The 14,240-nt window shown below is 27.9% G+C and overlaps 1 protein-coding gene across 1 annotated transcript; it reads right to left on the reverse strand.

The window, feature by feature from the left end:
* Nucleotides 1-1,625: 1,625 nt before the first annotated feature.
* Nucleotides 1,626-6,937, reverse strand: LOC109813003 (uncharacterized). Its single transcript, XM_083073287.1, has 6 exons — nt 4,674-6,937; nt 4,442-4,497; nt 2,831-2,928; nt 2,516-2,734; nt 2,336-2,428; nt 1,626-2,247 (listed from the first exon to the last, which is right to left on the reverse strand). The coding sequence occupies exons 3-6, from the start codon at nt 2,870-2,872 to the stop codon at nt 2,044-2,046; spliced, it is 558 nt and encodes a 185-aa protein (XP_082929413.1). The 5' UTR covers nt 2,873-2,928; nt 4,442-4,497; nt 4,674-6,937; the 3' UTR covers nt 1,626-2,043.
* Between the last annotated feature and the right edge of the window lie 7,303 nt (nt 6,938-14,240).

Raw genomic sequence — 14,240 nt, forward strand, 5'->3', positions numbered from 1 at the left:
GAGAGTGTGACCTGACATGTACTCCTAAACTACTCTACGTGAATTGTTAGTGACAATGCACAAGTGTGATATGTGATATTTTTTATTGGCGTCACATGCATGATAACATCTAATTTGTGTCCATTGCATAATGCATCTTAATATTATGTGGTATTTACTTATTATATTTTAAGTGAATGGAATATATTATATGATCGATATGTTTATGTTATGTTGATATATGTCTTGTTTGTATTTGCTTATCTACCTACATCTTACGTCGTGAGTAAAGTGAGGTATTTCTCGCTTCCCTTATTTTGTGTTGCTCTTCTTATATGTTGTTGCAGGTGATCTTTAGCATGATATTGAGGATGTTGGTGACAAAACTTAGTCATCATAGAAAGGTTATGCTTTGATAGGACACGTGACATCGGAGAATTAGTTAGGACTAATTAGAATTTGATTTATCTTATTTAATTTGAGTAGTTTAATTTTAATTCCTTTGTAATTTAATATTTCTACTAAATTTAGTTTATGTTAAAATGTAATTCTCTCTACCTGTATAATTTTGAGCTTATCCATTATATTTTCGGTTATTCAGATATTTAATATATTATGTGTTATGACATGCAGGGTAGAGTGTGTCACAAATATTGATGTTTGTCTATAATTAATAATTAATATAATTATATCTTGTTAAATTATATTATACTTTTATGATTTTCAATATTAATATTAATAAGTCACATATTTTTACATAATTATTAAGTAATATAATTAATATTTTGTTATGGTTTTATATTAATATTAATATGACCAATAAATACAATAAATTAAATAAATATATGATAAATTTATTATATTGTGAATAAAATATAATATACATGCTAAGTAAACAAATCTTTACATACGTGAAATTTTTTTGTGTGAATTTTGTGTACGTAATTTTTTTTTTTGTTGATAATAGTTAAATAAACTAACATAATATTAGCATTTTTATGTGAATTTTTTTTGTTTACTTGTGATGTTTACAAACCTAATAATCTTTTTTTTTTCATTGAAACAAATGAAAAAATAAAACATAATAAAAATAATAATGAAATATAAAATTTAACAACATAATAAAATAAGTATTATCCGATCAAGATAAATAGAGATAAACATATGTAAGACTATAGAAACACTACAAGAAAAATGACTTATGCCTACACACAAAAAATGTCACTAAAAATCTAAATTCCATAGGTAAAGGTATCATGGACTTTGACCTACGGACATTGAAGTTGTCAACTTTGAGGGGGCATATAGGGACAACTAATAGCCTATCACTATAAGTTTTACCTACAGACATAATTTTACCAACAATTACATTTGACTGTCACTATAGGAGATACCTACAATTTGCAATATGCGTGGGTAAAAGTCATTGAGTTATATTTACACCCCCTACTATAGGTAAACACCATTAAGTTGTACTTACATGTTATGACCGTAGGTAAAAGTCATTAACTTATTCTTACATGCTCTGACTATAGGTAAAAGTATTTATATATATATATATATATATATATATATATATATATATATATATACATACATACATACATATATGTATATATACTTTGCCCATAACTGCTATAGTATTTGCTCATTAAACAGTGCAGTAATATCTTATGCAGTTTGATCTATAAAATGTGTATGAATTATTCATCCTTCTATTTTCATGATGAAATTGGTCATACGTGCAGGGTTGGGTTATAATCCGCGATACGCTTCCCTTGATAGAGTCAGCTAGAGCTCTAATAGCACAACCAATTTACCAAATTGAGAGTGGGATATGCAAGAGTGATAGAAATTGAAAGTGACAGTGAATAGAGACTCTTGGCTATTTATAAGTATAATCTCAGTATAAATAAAGACTTGATGTGGTTACATCTATAATCTCCTTAGAAGTTGATTTTTTAAAATCCAATCTTTAAAATTTGATACAACCAATTTCATATTTTATAGTACTTGCCAAAATTTATATAATTCAAGTACAAGACTTTTAGACAAAGCTAGTGATCAACTATAATAAATTGTCATAAAAATGGTGGTCAAATAAATATGCCACTGAACTCTTAATAGTAAACACAAAAGCAATATACCAAATAAAATTCTTACAATTACAGTAGCAGCTTTTTCTGTAACAATGCTTCCATTTTGTCGGGTTCGAGTGTTTATATAAATTTGTGCTCGAGAAGGTTGCACTCCTTTAGCCTTTATTGTCTAACATTAGTCACAAAAATATCAACCATTATATTTCTAGCTACTAATTTTTAAAAGATGAAAAGAAATATTATCAAAAGAGACAAACCATCTCATGAACTAGTCTCGAAAGATTCTTAGTTCCCATGCAGTGTAAGTCTTCATACTTCGAGCGACTCCTTTTGTTGATGTCACTTATTTTCTATAACCAATAAATATAAAAGGTCAATAATAAAAATCAGCATATGACATATAAGTATTATATTAACTATAACTTAATAAGATATACCCGCCCTTTCTCAGAACACCAATAATGTAGCAAATCACGATATTGAGAAGGATCAACCCTTGAATCAGGAATATGAGAAAACATTTCCTCCTCAGTTTGACTCTCATCATATCTTTTTGATTTCAAATCATACTTAAATTGCCTCCACTTCATACTCATGTTATCCTTTAGTACTTCCTTTGCTTGTTCAGTCAATTCAGGAACAAACTGAAATTTACTCTACGTATCATTAACAAAAAAACATGTTAGACTTATTACAAACATAACTTTTACAAAAAATAAAAGGAAATAGAAGTTATAAATTTTATACTAGACCTGAATCAATTCAAGCATATTAATAATATAGTCCTCAGGCATGTCCTTCCAGCTAAGATAATTGATAGGAGCACATTGATGTCTCCTTACCAAGCTCCCTATTGCATTTAATAAATAAATAAATAAATAACTTCAAGACTGCAGGAAAATCTTTACAACATTTTCATAAATCCCACTATACTTAAACTGTAACATGTGGGCTACTAAGAATATAGAAGACCGGAATGTAGCAGAAATAAAAATATTACCGACTGATACTTTCTAATCTCCAAAAAAAAATGTTACGAACTTAACAAAATGCTCAGATCAATGATATCAGGTCACTCTCATTTGGAAATTGGTATGAATTATGATGATTGTTATTATATATATTCCTAGTCAATGATATCTACGACCTTCCTGTCCCAATGTCAATGACAGAAAATGAATCCCTGCTCCAAAAAGGCTTCAAAAATGATGAGAAAGATTATATACAACATTTCATTATCATCGCTATCTGGTATCAACTCCATATTTAACCTGCCTTTATTATACTCTGACTAGTATCATTTACTCTACACTTGACAGGAAAACATTAGTTGATGTCCTCCTTGGGGTAAATGTATATTGATCACAATATATCTATTTAATTTAAATAAATTAAAATTATAGTTAATGGGAAGTGATTTAAGTTTATAAATATATTGATACATAAACCACCAACTCATGTCGTCCGTCACAACTTTGTTTTGGGCTAACCATAGTACATATACTTCCTATTTGAACTTCAATTTTATTGCCATTAACTATTATTTGATATTTCAATAGTTGGCATTCTCATATCATATTACCAGAACCATTTCACTACTACATATACAGGAAGAAACCTTGTAAGTTCCAGAAATTACAAAATTATGCAATTTCTGTTGAAATTATAAACCATAACAACATTATGTCATTCCTTTTTCTTTTCCTTTCCAAGCAACCGTTCCAAGGAGGCAATTACCGAAGCTAACCAAATTAATTTTTTTAAAACTGTTTTAAAATAGTTACTTAGAAGGAATGTATAACAAATTTTCCGGATTATAATAAGGAATAATGTTTTAAACTGTTCTTTTTCAGTAATCCAACCTATTGTGTGGTATTTAAAATGATAAAAATTCAGTCAGTCTTCATTTAAATTTATCATGTTCCAGTTACACATTAAATTGTTAAAAATTAAATATAAAAATATAGAAGTGCTTCACAAGTTATTTTATTAACCACGGTGCTTTGGATTTAGCTATTTCTAGAGTACTAGATTTTAAAAACCTGCAGTAATATTGATACTGAAAAATAGAGAAAACAAAAATCAACCCCACAGGTCAGCCACATTTAAACTGAGAGAATCCATTCCCATTTGAAATAGCAGACTCGGGTTATAACTTAATTTGTATTGTCATTTGCCAACTCATCAACAAAATTCCATTAATAAAATCTGCATATAATCAACTTTTGAAAGTTACAAGTGTTTTAAATTCAAGCAGAGGAATGCAGAGGAATTCAACTGTGGCACTGATGGTAAAGTTATATGACGACATTCTAATTGTAATCTACAGAGGAAGAATTCAAGAGTGAGAAGATATAAAATACCTATTAATAAACTGGTGAACGTTCGAATACGAGATCTGTGAGTGCTTCTTTGACATCTGTTAGCAAACTCAGTGTATCAATAAACAAATCTTACATTAGATTCAAGAAGAAAAAGAGTACGAGATAAAATTCGAAAGTAAAGCGCAATGAAGTAGAAGATGTAGGATTATATGAACCAAAAACCTAGATTAGAAGAAACAAATAAGCTGTAGGAGATTCATGATGAAAAAACCTGTGAACGGAGACATGATTCGAGAATAGAGACGAGCGAGGAATCGGTGCGGAGCAATTCAGAACGAGAAATCAGGTTTTTGAATTAAATAGATTATATAGAACTGTGTATATGCTGTAGCTTTTGGGGTTGGGTTGGGCGGCTCTGATGATGGGCCTCACCATACATGGCCCTTTTGCAATAGATACTTCTGCAATAGATACTTCTGAGTACTTCCTTTGTATTTTTTTATTTATTTTCTTTTTGTTGTAAATACTTCTTTCTAGAAATCAGGTTTTTGAATTAAATTTTAACATTCTAAAAACTATTTCAGAATTACATTTGGGTTGCGATTAGGAATGATCAAAATTTTTCTACCCTACAAAAAATGGTGAAAAAAATACATTTCGGGTTAGTATTATTTATATATAATTATTTATTTATTTTACATGGATTTTTATTTATATTAAATAACTGTAGGTATAAATTTTGTAAATTTTTTACCTACCTAAAATAGTAGTAGGCATAAGTCTTTTAGGCTTTTACCTACATTGACAATTTGTTGGTAGAAAAATTTTAAGTTGTATTGAGTTTTGCCTACACCAAATAAAAGTGGGTATAGATTTTTGAGTTATACCTACATTAAATATTTGTAGGTAAATTTTTTTTTAGTTTTACCTACACTAATTCAGGTCTATAGGTAAAAGTGTCTGTAGGCACAAGTTATTTTTTTTTGTAGTGAAATATTTCTATAGTTGTATCCCAAGAACAACTATAGAAATATTATACACAAGTTAAGTCTTCATTCAATTTTTTCAATAAGAATGGTAGCTATAAAATTTGTCATTATTGTTGTATAAAATTTATTATTTCTTTATGCATTGAAATAAATGAGAAAAAAAATAAACATAATATAAATAATAATGAAATAAAAAAAATGATAACATAATAAAATAGGAATTCTGTGATAAAGAAAAAAAAAAATAGGAATAAACATATGCAGAAAAGAAGTATATTATAACGGAAAACTTTTCTTTTCAAATTTATTTATACTTATATTTCCTTGGAATCAAATTGAAAGTCAATTTCCAAAGATTGATGTTTAATATGCATTTAAAATGAAATTAATTTAATAATAGATGAAATGTGTGATTTTAAAAATGATTTTATTTGCTTTGGCATAATAATTTGATATATTTGTATCATTTCAATAATTACTAAAATATTTTAATCCAAAATTTTCCTTTTATTTTGATATATTTTTGTACAAATATTTTCTTATAATGTTTTTTATAATATATATATATATAAAGAAAATACCAAAGGGAATAAATATTTAGAACATATTTATTGGAGGAAATTATTGAAAAATATTTTTATCCAAATTTTTTCTTTTATTTTGATATATTTGTGTATATATATTTGCTTATAATGTTTTTTTATAATAATATAAATAAAAGATAATAATATAAAAGGAAGAAGTTCTACAATAACTTCTTTTCCTTCAAAACTCCTCCAATTCCCTCTAAAATTTTAATAATTATTTTCGATAGTTATTTAATATTAAAATACATTTTTGATATATTTGTATCCAAAATTGAAATGTTTAATATGTATTTAAATTGAAACCAATTTAATAATTGATAAAATGTGTGATTTTAAAATAATTTTATTTGCCTTAGTATAATAATTTGATATATTTGTATCATTTCAATAATTATTAAATATTATTATATAAAAATTTTCTTTCATTTTGGTATATTTGTGCACACATGTATATATATATATATATATATATATTTAGGAAGGAGATATTGGAGAAAATATATTCAGAACATATTGATTGTAAGAAATTATTGAAAAATGTTTTTATCCAAATTTTTTCTTTTATTTTGATTTTTTTTTACATGTATTTGCTTATAATGTTTTTAATAATAGTATATGTAAAACTATTTAACAAGGATTAATTGGAGGAAATAAATATTTAGAACATATTTATTGGAGGAAATTATTGAAAGAAAGTTTTATATGTGCAAAATGTAATAGTTAATAAGTATTTTTATTTTTATAATAGTATTTATATGAAAAAGTTTTAGAGAGAATTGGAACATTTTTGGAACGAAAGAAGTTATTGTAGAACTTCTTCCCTTTATATTATTAATATATGTGACTAACAATAATACAATATTAGCAATCAGACTTGATATTTCTTGAATAATAGAGATTAAAATAAAATCTTCTAAAATAAGATATAATAAATTGAAACAATAACATTAGGCACTAAATTAAAAAAAGAAAAAAAAATAGAGATCAAAATTAAAGGGAAAAAATTAAAAAGGTTCAAAATGAAAATGATCATATATTTTAGAAAAGGGTAAAATACCATTTTGATTCTCAAAGGTATAACTTGTTGTCACTTTAGTCTTTGAAAGAATTAAAATTCAAAAAAGTTCCTTAAAGTGTAAATTATTTTTCATGTTAAACTTTACATTTTTGCCTACATGGCATGTTATTTTCCAACATGGTAGTTAACAATGCACACGTGGCAAACATGGGTGGAAGCCACGTGACATGGCATGTACAAATGAGTGACCTATGATAGTCCAATCAACTAATATAAAATGAAAGCTGACTTTTTTACTTTGTTAGGACCTCTAATGCTAGTGTGTACGTCATGCAATTTAGTGTTTGAACTTAACCATTTAATGTCATTTTGATCCCTAAAAGTACATTTGAATTATCAATAAAGTCTCATGTTGCATGTAGATTATTAATATTGACATCATCATCTTCTGCTTGACTTTCATTCTTTATCCCTCATTTTTTTCACCTTCCTCTCGCATACTTTGTAGTTCTTCTTAACTTCCACCTCTATTATTGGTATATTAAGTCTATTATTTAAAATTTTAACACACATAGAGTCAAAAGCATAAGTTATGACTTGCATTTGACTCTGTGATTTAAAATTTTAAATTATAGACTTAGTATGCAAATAATGGAGGTGGAGGCGAAGAACAACTACAAATCATGTAAGAAAAAGGTGAAGAAAATGAGGGATAAAAAGTGAAAATAAAGGAAATGTTGATGTCAATGCTAATAATTTACATGTCACATGAGACTTTATTGATAATGCAAATATACTTTCAAGAACCAAAATAATAGTAAGTGATTAAGTTTGAGGATTAAATTGAATTTGACAAGTGTTGACGTCACAAGTCCTAACAAAGTAAAAAAAAAAAGTCAACTTTCATTTTAGTCCAGCTGACTAGACCGTCATGTGTCAACCATTCATGCATACCACATGTCACTCCTCCATACATGAAATGTGTACCCACGTGTGCCACAAGTCACTTGCCCATACGTGACACGTGTCCATTGTCAGCTATCACATTGGCAGATAACGTGCCATGTAGGCACAATTGTTAACTTCAACAAAACTCTATCAATGGTAGAACTAAATTGAGAAGTAGATTACACTTTTCAGGAACTTTTGTTGAATTTTAATTCTTTTAGGGACCAAGCCGATAGCGAGTTACTCATGTGTGTGTGTGAAAATTTAGAGATGTTAAAGTGGATCACTCGACCCAACTCAATGCACAAGTTGAGTAATAAGTGGGTCAACCTAACACATCTTACCTTTTTGTGAGCCTAAAAAAAATCAATTCAACTTGACTCACCACAAGTTGGTAAATTAAACGTGTTGACTCATTTTAACTAAAAAAACAAACTTATTAAATTTTATAAAAAGAATACCTCTAATAGTTTTATATCTTGAAATTACAACTATGTTAACAATAAGACAAAAAAAATTGTCAAAAAATTAGGCATTAACTACACTCAACTTAATCAATTTATAATATATTAATATCAAATAATATTAAAGTAGTTGCATAAAATGTTAACAAATAATATCAAATTGACACTAATTATCATAATCCATAACTTATATATATATATATATATATATATATATATATATATATATATAAATTTAGTCAATAATATAAATGTATAATCACATAAACTAACATTTGAAAACCAAACAAATAAAATAATAAATAAATGAATTAGGTGGAGTAACTCGTGAGTAAGGTTGTAAGTGAGTTGGGCCAATTTTTTCATATAATTAAAATGGGTCAAATTTTCTGGCTCAACCAAATTCAAACACGTGGTGGACTAAGTTTTTCATGAGTTTTGACTCATTTTAACGACTCTATAAAAATTAGTAACTAAAATTCCTACCTTAATTAAAGCAGGCCAATTTTTTCTAATCCAACCCCACTCAAACATGTAATGAGCAAAATTAGCTCACGAACTTTGGTTTAGTTTGACAGTTCTATACAAGTTACTAACTAAAATTCTTGCCTTGATCTAGTCCTTCATTAATCCATAAAAAGATATTCAAGAAAAAAAAAACATAGTAAGAGTTTAATAGATATATATTTGTTCAAAATAGTTATACTTTATGATGGTAGGTCAACCATTTGACTTCTCATGAAGTTTTTATATGACTACATTATCCATCAAAGAAGCTATCTCACGTGGCCGGGTCAAGCCTCCCCTTTGCTCCCAATCTATTTAATAAAATTTACTAATTTTATGAATGTTAGAAGGTGAAACTTTCAATTTAGTGGTAGTGATATTTTAATGTCTAAAAGGTGTTAATCTTATTTTAAAAAAAAAACAATTAAAAAGAGTTAGTGTAGAGATAAAAAAATAAAATAAAATTAGAGCTCACTTGTAATTTTGTGAAATCTTATAACATGTCGGTGTAATTTGTAACGACCTGACAAACCATACATTGATAACGACATGTTAACACTAAATCACTTCACACATCACAACATAAAAAAATTATTTATCCTAAGTTTATTATACAACATAAAACTTGGATATCATGCATGTACAAAACTTGTATATAATGGAAATCTCAACAATCAACCAAGACAAAAACAATAAAATAGTTTCTAGTCGTCAAACAAAAAAATAAAAATCCCTTTTGAGATTACAATCCTAAAATATTCAAATGTATATACATGTACATCAACTATAAAACATAGTTGATTCTATCTTACAACTACAAAAGACAAGATATCATCTATCTCTAGGTTCAATCACTTAAGATGGCCCATAATAACTCCAAGCCACTCTCCTCAAGCTATACCTAGTATGTTATCATGTCAATGACGATCATTATATTCAACACAAACAACATGGTAAGTTTTATAAAAAAGAACACAAGGTATCAACAATACTACAGTGCATATATCATTAGGCAAATCATACACCATCAAGCCTCAATGCTTATAACATCATAGCAATCTCATAATAAAGATCCATGCAAAACCACATCACAACACATCATTGTATGCCATGACATGCATACATCACAAAACAACAATGTGCCTACTTACACCATGTGTCATCATGCACGAACATCAAAGATTTCCTACAACGAGTGATTTACTTGACTCAAATCTATCAGACAGTAGTAGCCTTAGTCACTTAGGTATCATTGATGTAAATGTGGAAGGTCCATATTACAGGTCAGGTATAAAACAACTTCGATATGAGCATACTAGGACATTAATCTGCAAAACCAAACCCTTTATAGATTTAGCCCACTATCTTCTACCAAAATACCACTCACCCTTCCAACACTAGGTGGGGGTGCATCCTAGGAGACCACCCTCGACTTATGTACCAACTCAACAGTTGAGTTCCCAAAACCTAGACATTGTCATTTAACATCTAGTATAAAGAAGATCACTTTGTACCATTTTCACAACATATTTTAAAGGAGAATAGATCATTTTTTCATGAAAACATGTCTCTATCTAAGATTATGAAGCACCAGGCTCTCGAAAATCCAATCATTTGGCATATTCTACAAAACAACACAACACATAAGTCTCCTTTAAACTGGCTTAAAGGCTTTTCAAAAACAACATGGATGAAGAGGATCACGCCTTACCAACATCTACCTACAACACCGTCAATTAGGGACTCAAGTTTTCCCTATGTTCACTCTCAATAGTATGCAACAAAGCACAAACAACGCATTTCATCTATAGCCATAATAGGCTTGTACATGCATCAAAAACTCAACAACACACACACACATATATCATCAACATCAACAACATAAAATGTTAATCAACATAACACCTCCAACTATAGTCCCACATCATAGGACTTGAGGCAAAAACCTCATATTCCTAGCCTTTTAGGCTATCTAGAAACTCACCACTTATACCCAACTAGGATAAGCACAACTTCATTCATACCTTGGACATCACAACACTCATTTTCTTGCCCACCAAGGCCATAAGAAAACAACACAACAACATTTGAATCACCATCTAGCAAAATAGGGGTTTCACTAAGTGAGCTCTTTCTCATTGAGCAAGAAACTACACAACAAGGAACATTTGCTTAGTGAGGTCCACTCATTAAGTGATCCTCTATGCCCCATCTAAATAAGGGCCAACACTCACTTAGCCACCGAACTTGGCTAAGCAAGCCACCACATCATGCCATCCCAAGCAACATTCTTAATAAGAAACCTCTTCGTCGTTGAAAGAGAGCCACTCTAGCCTCTAAAAGTTAGAGACCCATCATTGCTTGGTGAGGATTTATCTTTAGGCGACCACAACATGTCCCAAATTTAGGGCAATCATCACTTAGTGAAACTCCCTTTGTTGAGCGACTACAATGTGCCTCAGCTTTAAATACCATTTGTCATTAAGTGAAACCACCTCGTTTCTTATTAAGTGACACACTCATCCCTACCAAGGACCTACACTAACTAAGCAAGCTTCACTCACTCAACGAAGCCTCATTGTGTTCATTGGGTTTCACTGAGTGAGACCTCTAATGGGGTTATTTTGTTGGTATTTGTCTGAGAAGATATTTATATCAAGAGGAAAGTGTTATAACCTTTTTTAGTTATAACTTATTGGTTGTTATTGAATCCAACCTACAACTCTGATACCACTGATAGGGTTATTTTGTTGCTATTTGTCTGAGGGGATATTTATATCATGAGGAAAGGGTTATAACTTTATTATTTTTATAAGATTATTTCACACACAGCTCCACAATGATGAGACATTGTCTGCTTTGAGCCTAAACTCTCACAGTTTTACTTTTGGTTATCACCCAAAAGGTCTTTCAATCATTGGAGTATGTGTGTGTTTTATAAGGTTATTTTTCTCTTATTTTATCGATGTGAGACCTTGTTTATATCTCAACAATCCTCTCCTCAAATGGGAGACCTAACCTTTCATGCAACAAAATCTATCTTTGTATATCACATTATCATTTATCACTTTTTTTAGTTATAACTTATCACTTTTTTTTTATTTATAACTTATTGGTTGTCACCATAACCACTCTAATATCATTGATGGGGTTATTTTATTAGTATTTGTTTGAGATGATATTTATATCAAGAGGAGAGGTTATTTCACATATTCAAAAAAAAGCAACACATGCAATGAGTTATGGGTTCTAAAATCAACATTTCAAGATTTTCTCCCAAAATCCATTACAGACATTATCAATCTAAACAATATATTTTTATAGTAAATATGATATTAAGAGAGAAGGGGAATAAATGTGTTTCATATTTATTTTTTTATAATTATTATATTAGCCTATATAACATAAGATGAACAATTATTTTTATATAACTAAAACTATTATTTTATAACAAATAGATATTTTAATTATATAAATTATATTATAATTAAAATTTGTAATAAACATCTTTGAACTTATAAGTTATGTTATTTATATTAAAAATAATAATTTTATGAATATATTTTAGTAATTGCTTTGTTTACCTTATATTAAATTAGATTAATTATCTCAAACCAATGCAATTTTAGACATTTTTTTCAACGGAAGTTTTTTGTAGATTCTTTTCTTCAACAAAAGTTTTTTCTTAAAAAAAATTCACAACCTCTTATCTTTAGTAATGTACATTTATTTTTATCTGAACTTAATATATCATTTTAAAAGAAATTATTAATAATATATATATATATATACACACACATTATTATATTAAAATAACTATTTCGGATCATTTGATATCATTTTTATTTGAGTAACTATATGTCTAATTATGTTGTCATGTTATAATTTTTTTGTTATCTAGAATTACAAGCATGCTTATTCTAGGTCAATCTTGGAACAAGCAAAATGTAATGAGATTGTCAAATCCATGTTATCCACACATGCCGGTGAAAAACATTCTCCAACTTCCCATGCTTTTGATAGTCAACTTTAACTCGGGAATTCTGTTTACAGGTCAACAAATTATCTGAAAATGAGCCTTGTCCACTTAAATTGAAGTACAAATTGTTTTCAATTTTCTTTAGTTTCCACTTTATATGGTTAATAAGGATAGCCACTTTGATTATTCTCATATATCTCGAGCCACATGATGCAAGCAACTCTTCAGATAACTTACTGCTACATAAACATTTGTATCATCTACAGTTATTAAGTCTCTCTCAACATATTCAAGCTACACAAGCAACAAAGTGTGACCATTCCACTGGGGCCAAGCCTTGTTCAAAATCCACAAATTGGATTTACAATTGCATTTATTGTCAAAAACTGAGCATGAAAGAGAAAGGTGAAAATAAATTATTTAAATATGTTTTTAATCTTTTAAATTTAAGATAAATTTATTTTTGTCCCTCAAATTTAAAATTATTATTTTTAATTCATGTAACTTTTAAAAAAAAATATTTTAGTCTTTATATGTTAAGAAATTTATCAAATATTATTACATAAAATTTATTTATTAGTATCCCTTTTAGTAAAAATATCACTAAATTTAATTGATATTGCATAATCATCTTAATTTGTCACTTTCAGATATGTTGTTAGTGATTTGAAAGATTAAAATAATATTTTTAAAAATTATAAGGATTAAAAATAACAATTTTAAATTTGAGGAACTAAAAACATATTTAAATCAAAACAAATATAATAGGTTTAGAGTAGAAAATTTACAATTTTACACAAAAAGTGATTTAATATATTTAAATTATAGATTTAACTTTACACACATTAAAAATATTTATGACAAGTATTTAAATACTAAAAATGATTAATTCGTGATTGAGTAAAACAAACAATAAAATATAATTAAGTTAACAAGCAAACATCATTTACCTGTATAATTTTTTTTTTTTTAACATAAACAATTTTTAACCAAATTTATAAGGAAAATAAAAAAGTATAAAAATTTTAAAATATTTAATTATAAAAGTAGAAAAATTTCAACTGCCATGTACCCGTACTGTACTCGTTGTCCAGAGTTATTCCAACAGTTAACTGGTATATACAAGCAAAACAGAACAAAAAATATAATTCAGATATAAATCGAAAAAATTCTAGAATTTTATTCATTTTTTGGCAACAATCATAATGACACCTGCATGATCAAAGACTTTAGTCATTAATGAACTTCTGTATTCAACCATTAGCAGTAGTTCTTGCCGTCAACATTTTTCTGTCCTAAACAAAAAATATGATTGAATCATATATAACTTTACGTAAATTAAATAA

This window comes from Cajanus cajan, chromosome 4, assembly GCF_000230855.2.
Source record: "Cajanus cajan strain Asha chromosome 4, NIPB_CcT2T_4, whole genome shotgun sequence".
In the NCBI taxonomy this organism is placed as follows: domain Eukaryota; kingdom Viridiplantae; phylum Streptophyta; class Magnoliopsida; order Fabales; family Fabaceae; genus Cajanus; species Cajanus cajan.